This window comes from Protopterus annectens, chromosome 9.part0 (assembly GCF_019279795.1).
Source record: "Protopterus annectens isolate FY-2018-M chromosome 9.part0, PAN1.0, whole genome shotgun sequence".
Taxonomy (NCBI): Eukaryota; Metazoa; Chordata; order Ceratodontiformes; family Protopteridae; genus Protopterus; species Protopterus annectens.
Window position 1 is genome coordinate 192,137,498 of NC_056743.1, and position 14,556 is coordinate 192,152,053.

Genomic DNA, 14,556 nt, shown 5'->3' on the forward strand with positions numbered 1-14,556 from the left:
ATCTAGAGGGTATACCTTTGTTCCTACTGTTCAGTTTGATGTGGCTAATACTTTGATTGACTTAAAAATTTTTAATAGAAAACTTAATTTGTCAATTTTAATGGGGGAAAATTTAAGTAATACATCTGACTACTATGTTTCGAGTATATATAATCCCCCTCTGCATCCACTTCTGGCACTTTTTGAGAAAGTGTGTGAGGTTGATTTACGTAATCTACAGAAGCCGAGTACATTATCCAACACTAGGGCAAGTTGTAAACACAATGTCACTAGGGAGGAGAGGGACACTTTGAAGTGGTTAAGCCAGGCCCCAATTCATATTATGAAACCAGGTAAAGGTGGGGGCCTTGCGATTATGACCATTGAGGATTATAATCTAAGAATGTCCAACATTTTGGAAAGTGACACTTATGAGAAGGCTTCTAGGAATGAGATGTATGGGGCATATAGAAAAGTGGCTGCTCTAATAGAAGAGCTTTTCATTGAAGCAAGGATAGACAAGAGTTTATACAACTATTTACAACAACCAGCGCCAAGGATCACAGTCCTTTTTGGCATCCCAAAAGTACACAAAATTGTGAATAACCCACCAATGAGACCATTGGTGGATGGAAGGGATATCATCACATATACCTGTGCTAAGGTTATTGATAAAATCTTACAAAAGTATATTAAATGTGAACATCAGATTTCAAAAGACTCATGGTCATTCCTACAAGCTATCAACAAGCTAGATTTCTGTGCTGATAGCATTTTTGTTACGGTGGATGTTGAAGACCTGTATTCATGCATACCACACGAAGTTGGGATTGAATGGGTATCACACATGTTTAGGATTCTGGGTGCACCTACTAGTGAGATTAAACTAGTAGAGGAACTGATAGATACAGTTCTGTCATTCATTTATGTAATGTTCAACAATGATATTTACTATCAAAAGGTTGGTGTAGCAATGGGCTCCCCATGTGGGGGTGGCCTAGCGAACCTTGTTATGGCCTTTTGGGAACATACATTCGTGTTAGACAACTTGGATTATGGGGGCAAAATTTTGTTCTATACTCGGTTCCTGGATGATATATTTATCTTATTCCAGGGGACAGATGTTGAACTAAAGGGTTTGCTAGATATGTTTAATAACAGTGCTTTTTGAGTTTTACATCGAATTATAACAGACAGAATAGTGTATTTGGATGTTGACCTAAGAAAGGATTATGATGAAAAGACTTTCGTTTCCAAAATCTATAGGAAGGAAACCTATTCCAATATGTACCTGCATTTTACAAGCTGCCACCCGTCATTTCAGAAAAGATCTGTAATTAAGGGGCAATTGGTTAGGGCGGCCAGGATGACCACCAAAGACGATGTGTTTGATAAGGAATGTACCTTAATGTCAAATTTTTTTAAACAGAGGGGTTATCCAGCCCTTTTTCTTCAGGAAATTATTGAATAGGTTCAGTTCAAAAGATCTACAGGAAACTATGTCCCAGTACTAAGTAAAACAAAGGGAGGGAGTGCAGTATTTAGTACAAAGAAAGAAATGGTGGATACCTGTGGCTTTATATGTACATTTAATATTGACTCCCATAAAATAATGGACATCATTATAAAGAATTGGGACTTCCTGATGGGAGATAAATACTTTAGAGATAAGCTCCCTGAAAGGCCTAAGATAATTTATAGGCGTGGTAACAACTTAAAAGAAATTTTGGAAGCAAATTATGGAGTTAACACAAACAAAGAAGGTATGTACAAGTGTAATATATGTAGGTACTGTAAAGACATCGATGTAGGGTGTAATTTCAGCATTCGTAATACGAAATACAGGTCGAATGGGAATTACAACTGTAATAGTAAACAAGTGGTATACTTAGCTAAATGTACAAGTTGTCCGGCTTTCTATATCGGGGAAAACCGATAGAAAGCTGGGTGAGAGAATTTATGAACACATTTATTGCATTAACAGGAATAAAACTGAAAATGCATTAGCAAGACATATTAGTGAAAATGTTGGCCATGACTTTAAATTTAGGGTCATTGACCAACTGAAGAAAGATGACAGGGGTGGCCCAGAGTCTTTGAAACTGGAGAGAAAGAAACTCTTATGGCAACTCAGGGTAAATGCCTGTGTATTCCCAGGCATTAATGAAATGCTTTCCATCATGTGTATACTTAGGTTAAAAAAATCTAGCTAGGTAAAGGTTAGGTAAATGGGGAAAGATGAAATTATCCAAAATTCCACCTAATGGAAGTTGGCTTTTGGTTGGGTTTGTTAAAACTACTGTGTTAACTTCCTAAGATGGAGCTAAGTGGTTTTAAAGAATTAAATGAATACCATTCACAAAGGAATTTGCCCACTGGTTAAAGGGTTAAATATAAATATAAACTTTCCATGTGATTGAAACTCACCTCTGGCGTAATATTTACAAGGAGTTGGATGTATATGTATAAAGGAATAAGAGAAAAAATTCTTAATATTTTATTTCAATATATATATATATATATATATATATATATATATATATATATATATATATATGCATTTTCCATTTTTCAAGACGTGATGGTGATTGGGAAATGTCCTTTTTCATTATTATTTTTTACTTCTTGATTATTTTCTGTTTACTTCTTGGTTACGATTCTCTGGTTATTTGATTAGATTATATACATTTTTTATATGTATTTTTGTATTCATGGTTTTAAACACGAATTAATGGAATTTTTTAAATAAGTGATGTTGTGTATATTACAAGTTTATGAGTGCATTAATATTTTTATCAGTGTGATAGCGTAAAAGCTATTTAAATTACGCTAGTTGTGAATGAGTGCTACTACGTAAGCAGATATTTTAAGACAATAATAAAATGTATGAATGGGATGTTAAATTTTAACATGCACCTTTAAATTGTTAAATGGATTATTGAATGATTGCTTCAGTCCCATCTTAAATAGTGGTTAGAACTACTGTTTAAGAGTTTCTGAAGAAGTCGAGACACTGTTTTTGACGAAAAGTGCATTGTTATTTTTACACACTTAAAAATTAAATACAAGTATTTTTCGAGTGGAGAATCTGATTTCTGTTGCTTTTTTGTTGCGGAAGTTGGAGAATTTCTTATAAGTTTGTCATAGGTTCATAGGTACTTGGCTAGCTTCCCTGGTAGATCATTTTAAACCAAGTAACTTTCCCTTTTTGGAACTTTAATTAACTTATTGCATTTAGTGTTAGATTGGCCTTACCCATCCCATTGCAGATGATTATATACTACTCCTAGTGAGAATAACTGGGATCACACCTTAATTAATTTGGATTAACCCATCCTTGTGATAAAGTATTTAGGAGCTGCTTCCGTCCAGTAGCAATACATGGAGCAGTCCTCAGGTAAATTTTCTATTACCCGTCCATGGATCCAAGTTGTGCTTTAATATGGACATGGATGAGCTTTCTTTTGCATGGATGGTGAGTTACTTACAGAGCAGTGGTACCCTCTGTGAGATTTACCTGTCCCTACAAACCATTCTATTGATACTGCAGAAGAGGTGTAGATCCTTGAACCGAGTATTGGTGATGCCATTTGGCTTACTGATGTGCATCAGCATTGGGTCAGAGGATGCCTTTTATGCCAGACACAGATTACCTCTCAACAGTTTGTAAGATACTGAGTGTAGTTCATAGGTGCGTATTAGACTAATGACTCCTAGGACCTTTTTAAGGCTAAGCCATGCATCCCAAATCTCTGATAAGTTCTGGTACCCTTGATAAGTGTAATCAGGGCCTTGGGAGATGAAGCTTTTATAAGGAGAGGGACCTGGGAGATGAAACATTTACAGGCTGCTTGTGTCTATTAAAGACTTGGGTGCCAAACCGGGGATGAATTTCCTGTTTCTCATCCAGTTGTCCAAGTTGGACTTGGAATTGGGTTAGGGAGGAACTCTGCTTCATACGTACAGGGAGCCTGTTCCAGAGAAGAGGTAGTCTCTGGGATACATACCTGTCTATTCAGCATATATCACAGTCAAGTTTTTTTTAAACCATTAGAATGGGTAATTCTGGTGTTGTTTGTTTTGCAGATATGCAGGAGGTCCATTAATCTGGAATCTGATAATGCCTTGTTTGGCAGGCATAGATATCCCCTCAACAGCAAGTAGGAGACAGAATACAGGGATAGGGCTCTCAGGTGGTCTGCATACGACATGCAACTTGCACCTTGTATTTTTTTAGTGAGGAACCTCTGTTGACGTTCCAGTTGTTGGATGTGCCTGCTTAGGTACGTACTGATGGAGGCATTGTCCTCAATAAGTCTGATGAATGTTGAATACAGTGGAACAATGACCTCATTGGACCTATATGTCATACCTTTGTTTAGAAGTTGCACAACATAGAATGATTTCCTCACAATTGAAGACACGTTATGGCTAAAGGTTAGATTACTGTATGTGTGTGTCCCCAAGTCCCTAACTACTGGGACGGCTCGGGGGGGGGGGGTGTTGTCAATATGGCAGGAGTGGATAACTTCCCAAAGGATGCTATTATACATTTCCTGGCATTTAATTTTAGTCCATGACTCTGACACAAGTTATTTGTCTGTGGCAGCCCTTCCTGGAGAATATTAGTGTCAGTGGGGGGTTCTGTGACTGTTTGTAATTTACAATCATGTGCAAATTTGGTCAGACAGGGGCCCTTGATACTGGCCTTGACTTCAGAGAAGTAAATGCCTAAAAGAAGTGGTCCCAGGACCGATCCCTGAAGGAAGGTCTTTGATTGTGACTGGTCTCTCTGTAGAGGTGGACTCCCCAGTTTTAACTTCTTGAGTCCTGTCTATGAGCCAGTTGGTTGTCCAACTTATGAGTTTGTCAGCAATGTATGAGTGTAGTATTGTGCCATATGCCTTAGCCAGGTCAAGGTAAGCAGTGAGAACCATTTTGCCCTCATATATTACTTTGGTGACCTTATGAAAAAAAAGTCCACCGGTTTGAGTAGGCATGATCTGCCCATGACAAAACCAGATTTGGCTGGCTCCAGTGTCTAAGGTTTCATATGTCATTACTGATCGTTTCCAAGATAATAATTTCCATATTTGCATGTGAAACTTATGGGTCTGTAATTTCTATGGTCTGTAGATGATACAGCTTTGTGCAGAAGGATGACTGTTTTCATTCTCCATTCTTAGGTGTGTAACCTGTTTTGGAGGCTGTGGTTAAATAGTGATTCCAGAGGGCCTTGATAGGTCATGTTTCATGCTATCTAGAACACTTCCTGAGATATTGTCTGGGTCCATCAATGCACTGTTCTTGGAGAGAGTATTGAGGACCTGTTAGGGGGGAGGTTGTATTTGATGGCATTTCTTGAGGGTAGGTTGAGGGGGAGAGAGGGGTAATGTTAGAGCTGAATTTGTCTGCCAGTAGGTTTCCTATATCTTCTGGCTCAGTGTACATGGCTCTATTAACAATGAGCATACAAACAGTTGTGTATTGCCTTCGAGGTTGTGGACATACCTGAAGAATTCTTTGTGGCTGTCCTTGGCCTGGGAGGCCTGATTTGCCTCAGGTTCATCTTTAGTAGACTTTATTTTTCCTCTGAGTTGTTTAGTTTGATGAGAGTGCTTTTATCCTACTGGGTGCTACACCTCCTAATTTTTTGCCATGATTTTCTTCCTTCTGATATATTGCATATTGATGTGATTCCACCAGGATGTCTTGTTTGTTTGAGTTAGTTCTGCTCTTTTTCCTGTGGGTACTGCTGGCCTGTATGCAGCTATTAACATGCCTTTATATGGTTTCTTTGAACTGTTCTTCGTAGGCAGCAGTATTTCCCGAGTTTATGGGGGCTTGAAATTTTGTTGGGTTATCACTTAATAGTGGGAATTTAGCCTTAGAGAACTTCATGAGCATTCCAGAGTCAGCAGAGGTTCTGAGTTTTATTTCTACTTCAGAGGATACAATTTTGTGGTCTGACCTTGCCAGAGAGACATTATACTGGGTATGCAGCACTCTCCTATATTATTGAGGACCAGATCCAATATGTTTGCACCTTTGATCGAAGTATTGATGATATGGTCCAGTGAGTTTTGTTTACAAAATCCAGGAATCTCTGTGCTTATACATTTGGTGTCGTATATGATTCCATGTTAATAGTTGGGTAATTAGTCACCCATGAATATTGTATTGAGTTGGATGGCGAGTGTTTCCAATAAGTTTATATACATGTTATGGGATGTCCTTCAAGAATGCAACTGCAGTCATAACATATGGGTTGTCCTGCCTCAGGCAGCCCTCGGTCGGCCGGATTCCAAAGTCTGGGTCCGACGTCGGCTGATGTCGCATTTCTCTCCGACGTCAGAGCAGCTGGAGTACATAAGCATCAGCCGACGCCATTTTCTTCAGTCTTTCTTGCCGCGTGGTGCCTGAAGCAGAAGCAGTTCGCAAGTGCCGGTCGGTCAGCTCCTGTATTCTTCGATTCCGAAGTCATCAAAAAAGCTAAGTACCCCGTTGGGGTCCTTTTCTTGCCTCAGCCGATGTCAGAAATTACTGAAAAAGTTAACAATTGTCTTTCTTGTGGTAAACAAATACCTCATAAGGATTTCCACTCTTACTGTCTTCCTTGCCTTGGCCCAGACCACGACGTCTCGGCCTGTGTAGCCTGTGCTCGCTTCAACAAGCGCACTCTCAGGCGCCGGGCGGAGTTCGCTGAAGATTTTTTCGGTGAAAAATTTGCCTATACAATGCCGTCGGAGCTTCCGACATCGCAAACTCCCAAGAAACAAAAAGACCGGGACCGACATCCTCGGCCCGCGTCTACCACCGACTCCACGCCAAAACCTACCGCGAGTGCTCCGGTTCCCCCTGAGACGGCTTTCCCACCGCTCCGAACCGAAGACACCGCATTACCGACGACCCCGATTCCGGATATCACTCCGAAGCCAGTTATTGATTTTCCTCCGGATACCGAAACCGAGGAAATGCCCGAGACCATTGCTGTAGATAAGGTCACTCCTGCACGTGGAGCTGCCAGGCCTCCTATGGCCATGTCTATTAAGGCCTACACTAGGGCTAAGGCGGCCAGCAAGACCAAGCATCTTTCTGCTAAAGCCTTACCTCAGCCTACTCCAGAGACACAAATTATGACTATGGCTGCTGACTTAATTGCTATGATTAGAGGTTCACAGGCCCATCCTGAGAGAGGATCCCAGCCTCCTTCTGATAAAAGGCCCCGGGTTGAACCCTCTGACCCTATTTCTTCAGATGAAGATTCTGAGGACTCTGTCCACTCTGATGGCCAGGAAGAGCTCTTCCAGACCTATGAGGACTCGGATGCAGAGGATTCAATCCCCTTGGCCTCCCCTCCTGAGGATATTTCTTTTGGGGAAGTTCTGCATACCATGAGGGAACATTTCAAGTGGCAAGGCCAGGAATATTCTGATTCCAGAAAGCGCCTTCGGACTTTCCTTAAAAAGCCCCAGCACAGGCCTTTAGCTATTCCTCCTGTGCTTGATGTCTTGGATGATTTATATTCTGACTCTAGTGTTACCCCTGACTCTCTCCCTCCTGCTCCAGCCAAGCCAGACAGGTATTACAGGGTCCCTGAAACACATTCCCATTTATTCAGGGCCCATACTGCTGATTTGGAAACTATTTCCCAGGGACCTAAAGGTGTTTCAGCTTCCACCTCTAAAAATCCTTTGCCCTCCAACAGGGAAGCTAGGTCATTAGAGAGATGGGGTAAAAAGGTTTACACCTCCACTACTTTGTCAATGAGAGCTTTGAATTGCCTTTTTCATATGTTACAATATCCGGATTTCCTGTTAGAAGATTTACAGAAAACATTGGCCTCTCCTGATCCTTTAGACAGGAAGTCTTTGCAGGAAGCTGTACATAACTCTCAGCAAGTAAGCAATCACTTCCTGCAGTGTGGATATGATGCACTGGAAGCTTCATGTAGGGCAGCTAGTATCCTCTAGGATAAGGAGAGCTTGTAGGCAATGGAGTTTCTTGTTTAGACTTCCGACACTGAGCAGTAACACCTTTAGATTTTCTTGGTTTTGGTTTACAATGTTGGAAGTACTTTCAGGTTTGGCATTGCTTAAAAAAGACTTTGGGGGAGGACAGTGTTTTAGCTAATATTTGAAGGCCTAGAGGAGAGAAGCGCAGATCTTCCTGGCAAAGCAGCATGATATGTTGACCATCTCCTTCCATGCTGAGAAATACTGCACCCTCTTAGAATGACAGCAGAAACTAAGCCAGTTATTAAAGTCAGTTGTCATCTGTTCATACTGTGGCATCATCTTTGGAAAAGGTAAAATGCTGCTCAATGCTAGGCTCATAGCAGCCTAGGACACTTATTCCATGATCTCCATGATGTCTGTATTCATATAGTCGAGGGAGGTACATCTCAGGTCATGTACAATTACATGGACTATGACTTGAAATTATACTGGTACTTGTGGTTTAGTGACTTGAGTGTGTGCAGAATGTGCTGGATGCTGGCCCCTATAAGAAACTGACTGTGACTTTCTCCTTACTCCGCCTTATGAGAAGAACATCATTGTGTCTCATAGTAGAGTGTCCAATGACCAGAATGTTGGATTGTGTGGTGGCTTATCTTATGGACTTGGAAGTAGAGGTTGCATGAGATATGGCTGTATGTGTTGATGTGGCTGTTGTTTTGAAAGCATTTGGGCATGTCTGAGAGTATTAGTTGTGTGCTTTCATCTAGGAGGTCTTTGGAGCTTAGGAAAGTTACATTTAAATGCCTCAGCATATGTGGGTTTATCTGTAAGCTTTTTTTTTCAGTGCTTGATTGGTGCAGCATGTGTACTACTGACAACGTGATTGACATTAGGAGTGCTTTTATGTGAGAGCATTTCTTCCAGTCATATTGTGTAAATATCTATCTGACATACCTTATCAGTTTAAGAATTAGCTGGTTGTCAGTAAACATGAGGCAATTTTTGCATTGCCTCATGATGTCCACATCAACCAAGCTGGTAACTGAGCTAGAGGAAAAGTTCATTTCCATGGCAACAGGCCTTTTTTATTGATTAGATGGTTGCTGTGAGAATACAAAGTAATGTCAGGGTATCTGGTCTGTAACTCTTGGGGCAGCACTTGTCAGTGCAAACTAGTTGCCCTGTGTGCATCTAGGTATTGGTGAAATTTCAAGGGTGCTTTTACAGGAAAAATGTCAACTCAGGGTGCCTGTGTCTGTACAGGGCACTGCCAAACACATGAGGGGGAACTACTTAAGTAGACTCTGATTTATGGATGATGTATTTAGAGAGATATTTTGAACTTGGGTTAGACAGCAGCTAATCAAGCAATACTTACTGAAAAGGAAGAATTAGCTTTGTCAAGAATGATGAAAACAGGGGATTTGCCTGACAGGATTTGAGTTAGTTGACATAGAACATACTTTTTATGTCTTGTGTCCTTTTAGTAAGATATCACCGTAGACATTCTAGTTGTTGCATGTGTCTGGACAGATTCATTCTCAATAATTGATCTAATGAGGGCTGAGTAAACGGGGAGAAGGATAATCACTAGATCTAGATGCAATTCCTTTGTTTATAAGCTGTGGTGTTGACGAGCCTTCTTACAACAGTTGACATGGTGGCTAAAAATTAAGGTCACTGTCCACCTAAATTCCCAAATCCCAAACAGCTGTGGCAGCTCTTAAATATGTATTGTCAGTGTAGTAGTTCCCTGGGGTTGATGACTTCCCAAAGGATATGATAATGCATTTTTTTACATTTACTTTCTTTCAGTTCATCATTCTGACACTAATACTTTTGTTTGGGACAAGCCTTACTGCAAAATGGCCAAGTCATTTGAGGATTCATTGACTGTTCCTAGCTTGCAGTTATCTGTAAAGTTATTCAGTCAGTGTCATTTCCTCTAGTCTTTTACTTCAGAAAAGTAGATGCCAAGCAGGAGACATTCTAGCACCGAAACTTAAGGGACTCCGGTGGTGACTGGCCTCTTTGTGGAGGCACCTTCACCTATTTTGATCTCCTGCATGTATCATTTTTACCTTCATTCTTTGCTTTGGTGGCCTTTTTAAAAAAAAGTCCTCCAGGTTGAATAAACATGACCTAATCTTGATGAATCCAAACTGAGACAAGTCCAGTGCTTGGAGGGTTCTATATATCCTTACTGATTAATTCCATGATAAGTTTTTCCATGGTTTTGCATAAGAGGCTGGTTAGACTTATGGATCTGTAATTGCCTGGGTTTGTGAAAGGTGCTCCCTTATGCAGGGGAATGACTCTAGCTATTCTCCATTCAGTTGGTATAAAATCTTTGTGGAGGTTAAGGTCGAACCACTGTTTGGGGGGTAGCTAAAATGTGCTTTGTTATTTAAAAAGCATCCAAAGATATGGTCAGGACCAAATAGTGCAGTATTTTTAGTTTTTGATAGCCATTTTAAGACTTTGTCTTGTGTGATAGCTGGAGGTGATTCCGTTTCAGGTACAGCTGGGTAATGCCAATCCCTCCCCTTCTGACAAGGGCGGGAAAACCTTTGAATGATATGGGAAAGTGTATTTTTCTGCAACACTTATTTCTAGTATTCTTAGTTGTCAAGCTCACGTTAAAAGTTTATGATTGCCTCTTTTGAGAATATGAGAAACATTATAGCATTTTTGTCTCGTCTTAAGAGAAGTCATCTTTGTGTAACAGCCTTTGAAATGTGCTTATGATTCAGCTGATGCCACTTCCAGAGTTGCTGCTACTGAAACTGTCAGGAGGAAGTTTTGCTTGCTTGCCTAGTCATAATCTTCCTGAAGATGTTAAAGCTGAAATTTTTAATTCTGCTTTGGTCAGTAATCTTTGGACCATCTGCTGCATAAATCGTTAAAATTATGAGCAAGTGAAGTTGATAGAGGGAGTTTCACAGATTTTTCAGTCTTCCTTTCCTTAATTTGTCAAGAGTTAATCTACATCTGTTTTAGAGCTACATCTGCAGCAGTTTGCAAAGAATACATAAGAAGATAAGTAAGATGCTGGTAAGCAGATTTTTAAAATGTTATGACAATAAGGCTCCAAAAAGAAAGAAGGAGCCTCCAGAATAAAGTGAAAAGTCTGAATGGTTATCTATAGAATTCTCTCCCTCCTTCCCACCCTGGCAATCACTTATTACACCCAGTGCTCAAATTCAAAAAAATTAAACTGCCCTAACTAGCAAAATCAATTAACTTATTATCCTAAAAACATATTTTATTTTATAGAAAAACTGTATTTTGCTATTTTCAGACATGAATATAATGTACATAAATACTTAAATATCTATATATGGATACTCACAAGGTCAAATTTGCATCCATTTCCATCCCCTTAGGGTACAATGTTCTGTAGTTTAAAATCATCTTATATTCAATTTGTTCAACTTATCCTTAAAAACATTGAACATAAAACTACTGAACTACTACCAAAAAACTACTAAAAAATTGAACATAAAGCTACTGTTCAATCTCAGCCTTACTACAGGATATGTGCCCAAAGAGTGGCGTACAGCAACAGTGGTCCCTCTCCATAAAGGTGGTGCCTCAACGGATCCTGGAAACTATCGCCCCATAAGCCTGACTAGCTTGGTCTGCAAAGCTATGGAAAGGATCATCATGGACCTCATAAATAAAGATATTGGGGACCTACAGACACTGGATCCTACCCAGTTCGGCTTTGTTAAGGGCAGATCCTGCTTCTTAAACCTGGTTGATTTCTTTGAAACAGTCACCAAGGCCATTGACGAGGGGAAGGTGGTCCACACAGCCTACCTGGACCTCGCAAAAACCTTCGATACAATACCCCACTCGGGCATTATAGATAAGCTCACCAGCTTAAATATAAACCCCTATGTCACTAGATGGCTTGCAAACTGGCTCAAGGACAGAACCCACATGGTTAGAATTGCTGGAGCCATGTCAGACTCCAAACCAGTTACAAGTGGTGTCCCACAAGACTCAGTCCTGGGACCTCTCTTGTTCGGTATATATTTCTAGGAGGTACAGGCCAACACGGAAGGACTGTGGCTGACCAGGTTCGCAGATGACTGCAAACTGGGTGCCATAATCGACTGAAATTGGTACACCTTGTTTGCTGTAGCATAGACTAGATCCAGGCCTGCTGAATCTAGCTTTATTTGTATTCTTGTTGTTTGTTTATTTAGCACTCTGTGGATCCTAGTGATATCTGCATTGCTTACTGTACTTATTTTCCTTGTTTTCACTTGAAAGAAAGTTACTGTTTGTCGTTTTTGACTCAGTCATTGTCCATGCTGGTGTGAATGAAAGAATGATGCCACAATATTTCAACAATTGGATCCAATGCCTGTCAGCCTCTATCCATGTGAAACACAGGAACCCCACTTGGCCTTCCTGAGAATACTGGAAAATATGAAGGTCTCTCCAAACACCATTATATTGGGCGACGTCAGCTACCCAAACATAGACTGGGAGCATTACTCTAGCTCCAGCAACCTAGCTCAAAGGTTCCTAGAATTTATAAACTCAAATGCTATGGAAAAACTTGTTACCACTCCCACAAGAGGGGAAAACATACTGGACCTGATCATCACCAACATGGGGACACTATGCTCCAGACCAGAAGTGTATCCCTCACTGGTAAGATCAGACCATAAACTAATCTCACTGGATATTCACATCCCGACCCCACCCCCTGCCCAGAAAACCACAGTGAAAAACTTCTCTAAAGCAAATTTCACACGCCTCAAAACCGAGGAAATCCTTCAAAGCCCCGGCCTGTGGAAAATACGGCCCAGACCGCAGAATCCTTTATAAACGCATTCTATGAACACCTTCAGGAATGCATGGATCATGCAATCCCAACTAAAACCAAGACCCAATCCTCCAAAGGCAGATGTCCTGTCTGGTGGACCCCAGCCATAAACAAACTATACAATAGAAGGAGGAAGCTACTACATGATAGAGCAAAATCCCAAAAAGGGAAGGCATCTCTGATCAGTATTAGCAAAAAACTACGGGCACTCATAAAATCGTCTAAGGCCAGCTTCGAGAGAAAAATTGCACAGGACACTTAAGGATAATCACAAGGCTTTCTTTAGTTATGTTAGGAACCTGGGTGGGAATTCCCAGATATGCTCAGAATTAGTCCAAAATGACAAAAAATACACAGAGCCCACAGACATTGCCAACATCCTAGCTGACAGGTTCAGTGCAAACTTCTCCTCCCTCTCCCCACCAAAAGGGCAAATATCTATCCCAACAGAGTGCTGCCCCCCTGACATCTCAGATGCTCAGGTAAGAGCCGCCCTCCAAAGCAAAAACACAGCATCAATGGGACCAGATGGTGTCCCGGCTGCGTCCTACATGAACTCCAAGAAGAGCTAAACCCAAACATAAAACTACTGTTCAATATTAGCCTTACTACAGGATATGTACCCAAAGAGTGGCGTACAGCAACAGTGGTCCCTCTCCACAAAGGTGGTGCCTCAACGGATCCTGGAAACTATCGCCCCATAAGCCTGACTAGCTTGGTCTGCAAAGCTATGGAAAGGATCATCATGGACCTCATAAATAAAGATATTGGGGACCTACAAACACTGGATCCTACCCAGTTTGGCTTTGTTAAGGGCAGATCCTGCCTCTTAAACCTGGTCGATTTCTTTGAAACAGTCACCAAGGCCATTGGCGAGGGGAAGGTGGTCCACACAGCCTACCTGGACCTCGCAAAAGCCTTCGATACAATACCCCACTCGGGCATTATAGATAAGTTCACCAGCTTAAATATAAACCCCTACACTAGATGGGTTGCAAACTGGCTCAAGGGCAGAACCCACATGGTTAGAATTGCTGGAGCCATGTCAGACTCTAAACCAGTTACAAGTAGCGTCCCACAAGGCTCAGTCCTGGGACCTCTCTTGTTCGGTATATATTTCTCGGCGGTACAGGCCAACACGGAAGGACTGTGGCTGACCAAGTTCGCAGATGACTGCAAACTGGGCGCCATAATCAACTCTCCAGCCGACACAAGCATCCTCCAAAAGGGCCTCATAGAAACAGACAACTGGTGCCAGAGCCATGGCCTCAAGCTAAATACCAAAAAGTGTATAGTCATCCCCTTTGGCAAAAACAAAGTGCCCACAAATTACCACATAGGTGGTAATCCATTAAGTACAGAAGAAGTAATTAGGGACCTAGGGACCCAAGTTGATAGCAATCTCTCATTTGACAACCACATGGCCAAAATGGTTAGAAAAACATTTTATATAGCCCACCTAATCATGAAGGGATTCACATCTAGATCAGGGGAGGTCATCGTGCCTCTTTACTCATCCCTCATCAGGCCCATAATTGAGTACATTGCCCCTTTTGGGATGTACCTTACCAGACACCTGCAGCAACTGGAAAGACCCCAAAAGTACCTCACCAAGAGGATCAAAGGGCTCAAACAGATGCCATATGCTGCCCGGTTAAAGAAACTCCAGCTCTACTCAGTGGCATACCGCCTGTTCAGAGGCGATCTATGCCTGACGTATAAAGCCATGTCCAACCCAGAATTAATGGACATGCTACACCTCAGAAAATCCAA

General features: G+C 41.2%; 1 protein-coding gene across 1 annotated transcript in view; it reads left to right on the top strand.

Annotated features, from left to right (window-relative positions):
• USP47 (ubiquitin specific peptidase 47) overlaps nucleotides 1-14,556 on the top strand; it is a 3,572,488-nt gene that overhangs the window by 662,659 nt on the left and 2,895,273 nt on the right. Inside the window, exon 6 of the mRNA XM_044082726.1 lies at nucleotides 2,813-2,822. Coding sequence (XP_043938661.1) covers nucleotides 2,813-2,822 — 10 coding nt within the window. The remainder of the gene's footprint in view (nucleotides 1-2,812; nucleotides 2,823-14,556) is intronic.